This window comes from Helicoverpa zea, chromosome 22 (genome assembly GCF_022581195.2).
Source record: "Helicoverpa zea isolate HzStark_Cry1AcR chromosome 22, ilHelZeax1.1, whole genome shotgun sequence".
NCBI lineage: Eukaryota > Metazoa > Arthropoda > Insecta > Lepidoptera > Noctuidae > Helicoverpa > Helicoverpa zea.
The window spans coordinates 8315810-8330160 of NC_061473.1; the positions used below are offsets into that span (position 1 = coordinate 8315810).

The following is a 14351-nucleotide window of genomic DNA, read 5'->3' on the forward strand; positions in this document are numbered from 1 at the left end:
TCGTACGGGACCCTTCGTGTGCGAGTGTCACTCTCGCTTGACTGGTTTTTTGAATGTAAGCGTGAATTATTCTATTACTTAATTTTGCACATACATCTGTATATAATGTAAGTACGTCTAATATTATCAGTTCTTCCTGTGGTTTTGCCCACATCTTTAGGGAACTTTACGCATAGATAAAGAGTAGGTACTTAAATAGTATCATCGGCTCGCTTTTATCCGTGCTTTTTGATACCCCATCTTCACACTTGAAATACCAAGGCAGTCAAATTAGCGGCAACGCAATTTCATTGTTTAATATTTCAAACTGTGTCTTTGTTTCTTATCATATTTTATGACTTTTCCTAATTTGATATTGTTAAGCTATATTAAAAAAAAATCTGGAAGCCGACCCCAACATGATTGGGAAAAGGCTCGGACGATGATTAAAAAAAAAACAATATATTGTATATGAGTTTCGATTACAAATACCTACTAACGGCCAGTTTCTTCATCAAAAGTTAAAGTTAAAGTAATGTCTAAAGTAAAAGTAACGGTCAAATTCGTTTTTTCAAGGCTAAAGTGACAGCAAAACTAATAGAAAAATTGAATTTGACCGTTACTTTAACTTTAGACATTACTTTGACTTTTACTTTGGCTTTAACTTTTGATGAAGAAACTGGCTGTTAAGCTTGGGTTTCCTAGGAAAGCGGTGCCGTCTTATAGCGGCCGTCATATTACGGACGCAAATAGACGGTCTTCTTTACGGTGATGACATGTGGAAAGTTCCACGGCCGTTTTAACACACCGTCATAAACTTTTTGTTAGTTGTATCATACTTACTAACCTGTTTTATTTAATATTTCTCAAATTTCACGACACCAATTCTGTTTTAGTTGACTTTTTCTATAATCTTTACCTTTTATATTATATATTGCTTCGTGGTTACGAACGAAATCTATTAAAATTTCGTCGTCCTCGCTGCTCCAAGAGTTGTAACTATTTTTTGACGTTGTTCCGAAAAAAAAAACACAAATACGTATTAAAAAAGCTTCACCGCTTTCAATAAAACGTTCACCAAACTATCTGACACCGTCAAGACGGCCGTCATGCAAATGGCGGCACCGCTTTTTGAAGTTACGGTGTCAGTTACCGCTCTCTAGGAAACCGCCCCATTTTGTTTACATAGACAACGTTCTGGTGACGTCATTCACCGCTGTATTACGGCCGCTTTACGACGGCACCGCTTTCCTAGGAAACCAAAGTTTTAGACCGCTCACCGTCAATGTGACGGCATACATATAAAAGCGGCGATAAGAATATTTATTTATTTAATTCTAACGAATGTGGGTATACTTTTGTTTTTTATTTATGTTAAATTGAATTCTGAGTAAGTTATTACTGCCTAGCTTGTTTATATTTTACAGTAGACATTGGTTTCGTTCGGCGAGGGTAACTTGTTACAAAGAAATGAGTCGCCGGCTCCCAAATTCGGAAATTATAATAAGTAATTAATTAGGAACTGTAAGGTAAATTGTTTACTATTAATAAAAAATAAATGTGTAAGTATTATTTTTATATAACTTTAATTTAAAATATGTACTAATTTCGTAAGTATTCTCACTTAATCTCTAGTACCGTCAAGTTGACCGCTGCGGTCTTTGAAGGTATAGCATGAAGCCCGGCCCTTCTAGTGTTAATCGGTTCAGCTATTCGCCATAGTGTAACGTAGCGTAGAACATAGCGCATTTCGTAAATAATACTTATTAACTACCGCTCGCGGCTTCGCCTAATAAAAAGCCTATAAATAGCTTATGTGTTAATCCAGGGTATCACCTATCTACATACCAAATTTCAACCAAATTGGTCCAGCTGTTTTTGCTTGAAAGAATAAAAACATACATCCACACATTCTCACAAACTTTCACATTTATAACAGTAGTAGGAATTAGTAGGATTAGCAATAAAAGAGAAGCCCTGTATGTAATTAACATATTAACTAGTTTTTATTACCGGCTTCACCCGCGTTCTGTGGGAGCTACTCCACGCAGTCGGATAACTAGTATAGTCTTCCTCGATAAATGGGCTATTTAACACTGAAATATTTTTTTCAAATCGCTCCTATCTTGGGATTAATTACTACGTTCAAGCAAATAATATTATTATAAACCTGAACAGTTTGTTTGTTTATGTTCTTTAAGGCATAAACTACTGAATTACAGGATTATAAATAAATATTTTGGGATTTTTATATATTTGACTAACAATAAGGAAAATAATTCTGTAAAATGATTTAATAACTGAAATCACTACAAAATACAGTATAAAATTAATTCACAATTCTTTTCAGAAATGATATTCTCATTTAAAAGTTCTACAACTTATTTATAATGTATGTTCTATCAACCAATGATATAAAACATAAACCAATGACGTAAAGCACTGGTACTCAGCTACATCCGGTTAGACTGGAAGCTGACCCCATACATAGTTAGGAAAAAGGATCGGAGGATGATGTTATCAACCAATGCCATGTATGACCCGGGTAGGGCCGAAATCGCTTTGTGGGTTTTCTTAAACTTTCACAAAGCAGCCCGTAGTCTGGAAGTTGGTGATTGATTCACCCGTGCATCGGAGAGCACGTAAATGTCGGTCCTGCGCCTAATCTCTTTCCAGTCGCGTCGGATTGCCGTCCCATCGCGCTATGAGAGTGACGGAATAGGGAGTGCACCTGTGGCTGCGCAAATGCTCGTGCACTATAATATGTCCTGCGCAGCTGGCTGATCTCCTTAAATGAGAACAGCCGCCGTGGCCGAAATCGGCCGTGGACGCCATTATATGTATGACCTTCCTTAAGCAAGTTTTCATAAAGACACTCAAATACAGTAAGGTCGAAATCTGTACTTTACGGGAGGTAGTCTTTATTATTTTGACGATTACAAGCGATTTTAAGACAAAGTGGTTACTGATGATGTCGCCCTAGCCGATTATCGGCTACGGCGGCTGTTTTCATGTAAGGAGAGTAGCCAACTGCGCAGAACATATTACGGAGCACAAGCACTTGCGCAGACACTCACTATTCCTTCACTCTCATAGCCCGATGGGACGGGAGCAATCCGACACGACCGTAGTCAAATCAGGCGCAGCACTGACATTGACGTGCTCTCCGATTCACGGGTGTATCAATCACCAACTTGCAATCTCCGGGCTGCTTTGCGATTTCGGCCCGACCCGGGAATCGAACCTCGTAGTCAGCAGCCGCCCTTACGACAACTAGACCAACTAGGCAATCAAAGTAAGTGGGGTAAGCTATCATTGGTGCGTCAAAACAGAAACATGGCGGTTCCATGCCAATTTTACATCTGGCTTCCTGTAATTAATACCTTCGATCTGGCAGTTCTGCAAGGTATCTATTTTCCCTAAAGCCGATAGTTTTTCTTTTGTTGGCTTTATTTCGTCATCCCTTTGTTATTTTGGTTTTCAGCTATCGCACAAATCGATTCTCGAATTGAGCATGGTACAGCTCGATTAGATTTTGGCACACTAGGGGTCAGAATATATCTAGTAATATTACGTTTTTTCTCTTTCAAAATTTTGTCCATCCACTTCGGCAGGATTTTCTGAACGAATTTCATTTGTATGAAAAGTTCTAGGGATCCCAAAAATTCTATTCGTTTCTTCATTATTCTGATTCGAACTGACAATCTTATTTTTTGAGGATCAACCACAGCGGTCGATGCTATGACTGTCACTATAGTTGCGAAAATTATAAATATAAACATAGTTATTCGTAATACAGTCAAAGCGAACTCTTTGGATTTATTTTGTTTCATCAGGGTTTGATAATCGAGTTCAGAAAACATCATTGCTAGGACTTTCACGAGTGCGCTGAAGGGTCCGTCGAATGGCTCTTGAAACTTGAACTGGAGCATGAAGATAATACAAAACGCCAATATCAGGAAGGCGAAAGTGAACAAAACCTGCAAGTCAATGTTGGACACGAGAATTAAATGGTCGTCTGGGCCATCACATAAGTGTATGTAGAGGTTACTCCATACCTTCACAGTGCTGGCAGTTACTTTCTCCATCATAAATACATAGTAGCCATAATCATGAAAGTGGTATTGAAGGAATGTCATGTCTAACCATGACAGCAGTATGACCGCAGAGGCAATGTGTCTCGGTATATCTACACCTGTTAAACCCATTACGGTAGTGAACAGAACTATAAGACCCGTGATTACGAAAAAAAACCGCACCCAAGTTTCTATCTGGCGTGAGTACATGAATTTCACTTTTATGTAAAGCGTTTCCTGAAACATAAATTCATCGTCATTATCATCAGCCTTTTTTATCCACTAAACACGTTATTTTGGCTATAAATAGTGCTTACCTGTAAAACTAACAAGACTATACCGATGAACAAGATTGTTGACCAGACATATTGGCGAGGCGAATAATGACCTAAATCGTTGGTCAAAAATACAACCATGATATAAAGGGTAAATGATATTAAAAATAAGTAATGAATTGTTGTTAAAAATAGGAACAGGAGTAGTATCGGCGTATCCATCCATTTAATATAAAGAAAACTTTCTATTAAGGGATGTATAAATAGGCGTCTCTGGTCATACTTATTCCCTGTCTGTAAAAGCGCAACTATCACTTTCATATTTTCTTCATATATTACTGGTTTCAAAATATTGTAGTCAACTGTGACTTTACAATTAGCATCTTCGAGGCTTAAATTGTTTGTAGAAATGCACGAATCAAAGACATTCTCCATAAACTCTGTTGGTTTGAACAAATGGTTCATAATCACATCTATTGCTGTAGTGGAATTGTTTGTACGTGAAGCCAAATCCGCTCCTTCTTTGAGAAGGAGTTTGATCATGTCCCTTTGTCCAAAGCGAGCGGCTGAGTGCAGTGGAGTAAATCCTATATCATTTTTAAAATGTACAGTGTCTCTGTTATTATCTATTAATAACTTTGCGATTTCCACACGGTTATATCTTGCAGCTATGTGTAATGGAGTAGAGCCTTTATGTTCCTCCATAGTTTTTAGTCCGATGTCAGCATTGTGAGCTAAAAGTGTTCGGACACATTCAAGATGATTATTCTGCACAGCAAAATGAATAGGACCGTAACCTTTTTTGTCGTCCGCTGTCAGATCGTTAATCATTCTTCTAGTGATAGTATAGTCGTGGTCTAATAAGACTCTGAGTACTTCTTGGTACCCTTTTTCGGCGGCTATATGAAACAGGTTATTTTGATTTCGCAGTGTTTTTGTAATATCAGCTCCTTCTTCAAGAAGCTTTTTCACACATTCAAGATGGCCGTTGAAGACAGCTTTGACAAAAGCAGTTTCTCCTTGACTGTTGGTTGCATCTATAATATTATGATCGGCTGCTGCACTTATAATATGATTAAGAATTTCCACGTTACCTATAATTGCTGCTGAATGTATTGGTGTCTCATGTTTGTTGTCCTGAAAAAAAGCCAATCGATGTCATGTGTAAAATTGCTAAACTGAAATGTATTTTAAATTGCCTTAAAAAAAAGAGGACGTTCTCAATTCGACCATATGTTTCTTAATGTTTGTTACCTCATAACTTTGGTCTGGTTGAACCGATTCTGATGATTCTTTTTTTATTCGAAAGGTTGTCTTTTGGTCCCATAAAAATGTTATCAAGATCCAGCGAATAGTTTTTGAGTTTTTTTTAATAATGCCTATTTTGTGTTCGTAAGGTTTTTCCACGAAACTGAAGACCATAAAATAAGTTTTATTTAGTTCCTTTCTGACTGTTTTTTTTGTAAAAAAGTTCCATTAATTGTTCGCTGTTCAGCTTGATTTTTTCTAATTTTATTTAAAATTATAAGATTATGAATACGCACTCTTGCAGTGATGTCTGCTCCATTTTCTATAGCAATTCTCACACCAGTCTCCCAACCTTCCAAAACAGCTTTATGGAGTACCGTTTGTTTATCTTTGTTTTTCACATCTATTCCATGCCTTGCTAAATTCTGTAATAGAATATTTAAAAGATAAACTGTATATTATTTAAAAATAAACTAAATCTATATTTGCATAAAAAGAAACTTAGAATATATTTTCATTTATTTGTATGTAGTTCTTGCCTCACCAAACTATTTGTCATCACGGAAGATAGGTAACGTGAGGCTCTGATGCATTGACAGAAATTCTAGGTATCTATATTCTGCCGGTTTTGGGAAGGCTATAGACACAGGCTATGGTTTCGAAACGACATCGTGTTTTTCTCGAACTCTACAAAGCTACTTATTTGAAGTTTTACCAGTAGCAGCTTGTCGAAGGGTTCTGAAGTCATAGGTTACCTGCAGAAATTCCGAAAGTTTCTTTTCAACACATAGGTGGAGCGCGGTTTGGCCTGTTCGATTAAGCCAGTGAAGTGGCACTCCACTAACCACGAGCAGTGTAGCTGCATTTAAGCAGCCCAACTCAACTGCTGTGTGGAGTGGTGATTCAGGCATCTGCTTGTCTTGGCTACTGAAGTTGTTGCAGTTCGCGTTGATAAGTGTAGACACCAATTCTGTAAAACTATAATAAAATATTACTTGGTTAACCTATCTGTTTACCTTGTTTTGTAAGTTCAATGCCGTGTTAACCAGTGATCTCACTCATAATTATAAACGTGAAGGTTTGAATACATAGATGCGTGGCGTTACACGCAAAAAGTGTAGGGGTTTGAACTTTCCCTCAGGTTCCAAGCAAACCCCTGGGAACAGCTATTAACTAAGTGTAACTCTAAGTTAATTTCAATGGTTTGATTCATATAACATACTCATGGCAGTTAATATTGTGGTTGGAATAGTGGGCGGAGCCAGCAACGTCGAGGGGAGTTCTGCCAACACGGTCTCGCGCACAAGGGTCGGCGCCGGCCGCGATCAGCAAGCGCGCACAGCGGTGATGTGCGCGCGCGCTCGCTACGTGCAGCGCCGTCCAGCCCAGCTGAAGCACTGGCAGCTAATGCGAGAGATATTTCATTTAAATATTCCAACTAGGCGGCTGGTTGACGCTTCTCGTGACCAAAAGGCTGGCTATTACATAATACCTCGGACAAAGTATCAGCATGGCCATCCAACGAGGTAATGCTGCCAGCCTCTTGGGTACACTCCCAGTTGACAGCGATGGGGATGAATTTTTTTATGCCTTTTAGTTTTTTTTTTTGTTTTTACTAGGACAGTTTTTTTTTTATATTTAACGTGAATATGTATATATTATAAGATTAAAAATAAAATTATGATATCTAAAAAAGCAAAACTAAAAAAATATTCCAACTTAGTCTCAAAAGCACAAAAAACATGAACGTCCCTTTTTGAAAATTCATAGTTTGTGTTGTCAGTGAACTTGGGCATAGAACTTATTCATGTCACAGGATAATTTAGAATTGAGGCCTGTCTCTTACACCCTTTTCAACCCCTCTGCAGTTATGATCTGTAGTGTTGTTCCAGTAAGAAGGCAGCTGGGTGTTGCGCGGGCTAAAGTCACACTCGACGTTCACCAAATCCCTGACGTTCTGACTCAGCTTCCTAACTTCATCTTCGGTTGCTATCATGTCATCTACTACCCCAAGTCTGTTCTGTAAATCTGTAAAATATTTGTTAGGTCTGCTAAGTTTATTTCAGTATCGTGCCCACAATCATAGATTCTTCCTCCTAACGAGTGAATTCTCAAATCCGTCCTAAGGTGGAATTGTAACAATGACAGCTTGCTACTGAGAAGAATTTGATGACGCTGGTACTCTTTTAAGTTCTCTTTTAAAGCATTTTAATAAAACATCCGTACATGTCTGCATATTTACCTTCAGATAGGCCAAGCAAGACGGCAATCTGCCTGATGTGCCCTGTCCAAGCTGCAAGGTGTAGTGGGGTCCGCCCAAGTCTATCTTGCCTGTTCTTCTCAGCTCCAGCCTCGAGGAGAATGGAGAGGGCATCATCAGACCTCAAGACGGCCAGGTGACAGGCTGATATACAGTCTACGCCACATGTCGCGTTTGGGTCAGCTCCAGCTTTAAGCAGTCTATAAAATCACTCTTTTATTGTAAATCGTAGTCTAGGACCAGAAGAGTCACCGGGGCTGCGGGATTGTTCGAAAGAGTTACTGCGGCCCTGGTACATAAATGCCTATTTTCACCAACAAATACCTAAATTTAGGAATCCCCCTAAGAGAATTTAGGGAACACTTAATACGAATTTCGTTTTTACCAAAGTTAAAATGTCCCTTAAAACCTTTAAGTATTGGGGGAGCTTATTCTAAGTGACACTTAGTTAGGGAAACGTTAAGGAATCTTTGGTGAAAACGGGCAAAAGAGCTTAAGAAGGAACATGATGAATTTTAGTCAGTTTTATTTAAGAGTCTGACACTGCCTTACGCTGCTATACCACAGCGGGAGGGGTTATTTGATTGCGAGTCGAAATCGAGCACGAAGGGTTCCGTACCATTATTTAGAAAATGTACAAAAAAAGATACGTTTGTTGTATGGGAGCCCCCCAAAATATTTATTGTATTCTAGTTTTCAGTATGTGTTGTTATAGCGGCAACAGAAATACATCATCTGTGAAAATTTCAACTGTCTGTCTATCACGGTTCATGAGGCTGTATGCCTGGTGACAGACGGACGGACGGAAGGACGGACAGAGAAGCGAAAACAATAGGGTCCCGTTTTACCCTTTGGGTACGGAACCCTAAAAAAAAAAACCAGAAGAGTATTTCTAACGTTTGATGATGTTGTTACAATCTATACTAATATTATAAAGAGGAAAACTTTGTTTGTTTGTTTGGTTGTAATGGATAAACTCAAAAACTACAAGACCGATTTTAAATATTCTTTCACCATTAGAAAGCTATATTATCTGCGAGTAACATAGGCTATATTTTATCCCGGTGCGGGCAGTAGCTCCCACGGGACACGGGTGAAACCGCGGGAAAACGGCTAGTTATAGTATATTTTCATAAATTTTATAGGTACCAACTACACGAAAATTCCGCCTAATGAAGCTTGTGAGAGCCTGACGCTCTTCTACTCTACCTACGAGGTTCTAAAAAGAAGGTTATGATGCACAGACATTCTTTGTAACATTAAAGCTTAGTACTAAAATATTCTTTAGTTAAAATAAGTACGGTTTTTAGACAGTTCCCAGAAATCTACCATCAGACTCGTAGCTTGTCTCTGGAATCCACGAAAACCTTTCGATTTTTGCAAACATTGGAAAACTATATTCATTCACCTTTCTATTTGTCCCACATCTCGATGTCTTAGAGCTTCAAACAATCGTTTATTATTCTGATCAGGCGTGTCTGGTCCTGGAACCCCATCGCTTGAACATGAGACTTCATCAGGACCCCTTCGCCCTTGGGTTTGATTATCCCTGAAACCATACTTTTTGTTTGTTTTACAATGTTACCATCATTTTCATGATTTCACCAGTTTGCGTTGCCCAAGCACCTTCTCCTCTTCTTCTTCTTCCTCCTACCCTGTTCCCAATTTTATTTGTGGTCGGCGCAATATGTCATCCTCTTCCATTTTCCCCTGTCACTCGTCCTACTGACACTCACTTTCTTCCTATTCATATCATCTTTCAGGCAATCTATCCATCTTTTCTAAGGTCTTCCTCTCCATCCATCTACATTAATAGCCTAAGCACCTTCTCACAGAGAACGAATGAACGTTTCACTACGTTTACTCAAGGTGCTGTTGGATATTACAGTATTTCCTTATGATATGTTCCTTCATCGTTGTGGTAGTAAATTCAGCAGTCATATGTAAACCAATTTCGATGGAATTTAAATGATTTAGTTGGACACCCTTCTATGGACCTAGACTTTAATCTGCCGTCATAACTAAGAATGCAGTAATCGCAAAATGGCGGTTACGAGATAAACACAAAAAACATATCATCATCACCATCTGAGCAAGATGTTCGTATTTTATTGGTCATAATATATTTTATGAAAATCTATTATTATATATTTTCATGCACATGAACCTCTTGGGATACCATTTCTGGAAAAAAGTGAAAATCTCAAAAATGTCGATTACTGCATTCTTTGTTATGACGGCATCAGGGCAGTTTTGTGGATGGATGGTCTGTTACCATCACGGGCTCTATCTTCTACACCAGGCAGAATAAAGACTGCTCAACGAGTTTGAATCTATTGTGCATGATACATATCAGTTTGTAAACACTTATATTATATGTTCTTCTATTTGTTTGTAGGTACCCTAAAGGCTCTAAAACTCCAGAACCGATTCTATAAAGTCTTTAATTGTTGGGAAGTTACACTATGCTCGAGAAATGTAGGCTATATTTTTTGCAGGTGCGTGTAGATGTTACCCAAGGACGCAGTTGGTGATCTGAACTTACCCTGTTAAGTCAAAGAGGCTTAAACTCCTGAGATGGTGATGCGGGGAGCTGCAGTCTTCCTGGAAGCCGCTACCTGGCTGCAGAAGCGGCTGCAAGCAGCACTGCTCAGACTCAACAGAGAACTGAGCTGATTGACCACAAGTTGTAAAATTCAGAAAACCAATCAATTTTTTGATACAATGTTTTAATTATGCTTTTTTATTTTTGTAAATGTTACAGCCTTTTTTTTATCGTCCCACTGCTGGGCACAGGCCTCTTTTCGCACGGAGAAGGATTGAGCATTAATAACCACGCTTGCTCAATGCGGGTTGGTGATTTCAGACTATGTAGTCCAGGTTTCCTTCACCTTTTTGTCAGCCATTGGTGTCCAAGATATACTTAGAAAATACATACAAACTTAGAAAAGTTGAATTGCTACTTGCCTGAACTGGAATCGAACCCACACTCTCATACTCGAGAGGTCTTAGAGGACATTTTTGTAAATATATAGATTTAATTTGTTATAGGTATGTATTTTATCTTAATGTAATATAGATAAGTAGTTTTAAATGTTACTAAATATGTAAACATAAAGTTAAATTCTTAGTTACCTGAAAAGCCGATATTGTTAGTAGGGCTCTTTCTACCTTCCATGACTAAGTTACTTCTATGTCGTCCAGTCTCTTCATTTAACTTGATTAGAATGCTTTATTTCCGCTTATTTAAGTATAAATAAGTATTTTCAGGTACCTACTTTCAACTTATGATGTATTTTAATTCTTTGATAATACTATCAGACACTCGTCTTGAGTTTTAAGATTACATATTATAGAAGGTCTGATAAATAAAACGCTTGTATGTATTTTGCTAGCTTTCGCCAGCGATTTCACTCATCATCATCGTCATCATCATCATCATCATCATCTCAGCCATAGGACGTCCACTGCTGAACATAGGCCTCCCCCTTAGATCTCCACAGATACCTGTTGGAGGCGACCTGCATCCAGCGTCTTCCAGCGACCTTTATAAGGTCGTCTGTCCACCTTGTTTTATATTAAATCCGTAGCTCACTCGGATAAAAGTACTAAACAATAACCTTCCTCGATAAATGGGCTATCAAACGCTAAACATTTTTTTCAATTCGGAGCAGTAGTTTCTGAGATTTGCGCGTTCAAGTAAACAAACAAACTCATCAGCTTTTTGATATTTAGTAGGTACACAATCACAAAATAATATCAGTTGTATTTCCGGGATCTACTTGCTTCTCAAGATAAAGCTATTTCTTTATTTGACTACCGTAGTCTAGTGGTAGCAAACTGTCGTGCACAAGGACTGTAGTTCAATTCCCAGGTATGGCCGAAAAGTCTTGAAGTTCATGCTGTTACGGCGAGATACCATCAAATATTTATGTTCGCACACATTTAATTGCTAACATTAAAATAACGTAGACTTTGTGGGTTCGATTCCAGGTCCGGCAAGTACCAATGCAACTTTTCTAAGTTTGTATGTACTTTCTAAGTATATCTTGGAAACCAAAGGATCATAAAAAGGTGAAGGAAAACATCTTGAGGAAACCTGGACTATTAAGTCTCAAATCACCAACCCGCATTGAGCAAGCGTGGTGATTAATGCTCAATCCTTCTCCGTGTTGAGAAGAGGCCTGTGCCCAGCAGCGGGAAAAAGGTATAACAGAACCATACTTTGTGAGGCACTGTAACGAACAATGATTCACACAAATATTCATCCAGTTCGACTCATAATATAAGAAAACAGTAACAAGTTCTTCTTTTTTCTAAAACTCAGTAAAAACGTTACAGATGTTCGCACACATTTATAAAGACAAGGTCGCACAAAAGTAGTGTTTGCGTGCCTGCATTACCAACGCGTACCTAATTGTTTGCGAGATGATTCGCCAAGCTGACTGCCTCGTTGGTCGCTTTGTGGAAATCGCTTTGTGGGTTTTCTAAAACTTTCACAAAGCAGCCCGTAGTTGGAAGTTGGTGATTGATTCACCCGTGCATTGGAGAGCACGTTAATGTCGGTCCTGCCTATATATGTTCTGTTAATGATTCTGGACCTTTTTTTGTGCACTGCTTAAAGTTCATTCCTGTATAAGAGGTTGGTGCTTCACCCACTAGGCAACTAATACTTGTCAAGGTCAATTGGCTATGGAAATCGCCTCACGCCGCTTCGCTTTCGAATTCAGATCTCTCACTCAGGACGCAGCCGATGAACGTTATCTTGATTTCTGAGAGAGATGACCCCTGAAATTAGCTGATACCAGCCATGCGGGAACTATTGTACTAATCGTAATAATGGACAGTCCATACCATCTTCGGTTAACTAAGCTACAAGAATGAACGTTCGGTCTTAAGAACTTTGGACTAAAACGACCAAGTTTCAGTTACGTACTAAGTTTGTAAATATAGGGCAGAAAAAAGTGTTATCGAGGAAATAGAATAAATTCGATTTTTTTTTGGTGTAAATGACGATTTTACTAAAATAACCTAGAATATCATGTTTGTTCTAAAACTTTGCATCAATTCACTTTAAATAGTGATTGGTGTATTCATCCCATAGGTAAATACATCTAATATAATATAATGTAACAAATAATTTTTGGAAAAGCTTTTTGTGTTATGGTCCAATTATTATTATTCCAGTAAAAGCGAATTCTATCCCCATCTATTGAAGAACATGATAGGTCAGGATAAAATGTGCAGTCGTATTGATAATCCTTTTTTTTATTTAATGTCGGTTAGAAGCGTAATAAACAATGCAGGATATATCGGGTGTGTCGTTCCCAATCACATTAAATGAAATGCGTTAATATAATGGTTAATACATGTTGATTAACATAAAGAAAAATATGTACGTAAAAATAAAAAAAGGGAACAAATATAATGACCACCATAAAATGCTTTGATACCCTAAGTTTTGCAACCAGAAATATCTACTGAACACCAGAAAAATAAAGTCTAAAAATGTAATAGTACCAGCTATTTTAGTCACGACTTCACTTTAAATTGTATTCGACCACCAAATTTAGTAAATGATCACCAACTATTGACGACCAAATTAATGTATTATTTTTGCCTAAATAAGTCACTGTGATTGCCATAAAATGTAGGCTTATTACCAAATAAAGTATTATGATGCCATATTAAGTTATGTGTCCGGCTTGCAATGCATGCGTGAGTGTCAGTATGACGAGTGACAGGGGAAAATGGAAGAAAATGACATATTGCGCCGACGCCAAGTAAAATTGGGAACAGGGCAGGAGAAAGAAGAAGAAGAATGTGTTTCTCAATACACTCTTATCGCACTGTTTAGAGGCATGCAATAGACAATTTTCCACGCTAGTGCAGGAAAAGGGTCCCCATAATGTTATTACATTTATTTTATCAGGCCGAACTTATTTTTTTGGAGTCAGTTTACTTAAACAGGATAGCAAGATGTAAAAACTTTTTTGATGATCATTTACTACTTTTGGGATAACAATGATTTTTTTGGACTCATTTTGCTTAAATAGGATAGCAGAATTTAAAAACTTCGGTTATAATCTTACTTTAAAATGGTGGTTTAATTTTGGTGATCATTTACTATTTTTGGCTTACGCATGATTTATTTTGGAGTAATTTCACTTAAATAGGATAGCAAAGTGTTAAAACTTTGGTGATAGTTTTACATTAAAATGCGAGTTTCATTTTGGTGATCATTTACTATTTTTGTCTGCTGTTTGTTACTATATCTGGTGATCAGTTAAACATAAGCCATAAAAAAATGATTTTTTCAAACAAAGTAATTAGAATAAAAATGTGTTAAAATTAGAACACCATATAAAAGTTAGTCGTTACAAACAACTGAAATTCTCCCTTCAAAACTGACAGCTGACAACTGATTAAAACATACGATACTCCTAACTTTATCTCTGCTTTACACATGATGTTGTAAATTATAAAAACGAAAAATGACTCCTGTGGCTAAAC

General features: G+C 37.7%; 1 protein-coding gene across 2 annotated transcripts; it reads right to left on the bottom strand.

Moving 5' to 3' along the window:
- Nucleotides 1-2952: 2952 nt before the first annotated feature.
- On the bottom strand, nucleotides 2953-11098 carry LOC124641538 (serine/threonine-protein phosphatase 6 regulatory ankyrin repeat subunit A-like). Of its 2 annotated transcripts, XM_047179636.1 has the most exons (11): nucleotides 10974-11097; nucleotides 10384-10510; nucleotides 9247-9387; nucleotides 7821-8038; nucleotides 7425-7606; nucleotides 6801-6982; nucleotides 6334-6556; nucleotides 5875-6003; nucleotides 4373-5467; nucleotides 4038-4292; nucleotides 2953-3959 (listed from the first exon to the last, which is right to left on the bottom strand). In XM_047179636.1, exons 1-11 carry the CDS (start codon nucleotides 11014-11016, stop codon nucleotides 3429-3431), a joined length of 3126 nt encoding a protein of 1041 aa, XP_047035592.1. In that variant the 5' UTR covers nucleotides 11017-11097; the 3' UTR covers nucleotides 2953-3428. The 2 variants fall into 2 exon arrangements, with proteins under 2 accessions (XP_047035592.1, XP_047035591.1); XM_047179635.1 differs by having other exon boundaries at nucleotides 2953-4292; nucleotides 10974-11098.
- Between the last annotated feature and the right edge of the window lie 3253 nt (nucleotides 11099-14351).

What these genes read in the sequence shown, in the direction of transcription:
- LOC124641538 (XM_047179635.1), bottom strand. Translation starts at nt 11,016, where the DNA reads ATGGAAGGTAGAAAGAGCCCTACTAACAATATCGGCTTTTCAG. An exon ending in TAACAATATCGGCTTTTCAG is followed by an intron (nt 10,511 to 10,973) that starts GTAACTAAGAAT and finishes GTGGTCAATCAG; the next exon opens with CTCAGTTCTCTGTTGAGTCT. An exon ending in GATGTGGGACAAATAGAAAG is followed by an intron (nt 8,039 to 9,246) that starts GTGAATGAATAT and finishes GTGATTTTATAG; the next exon opens with ACTGCTTAAAGCTGGAGCTG.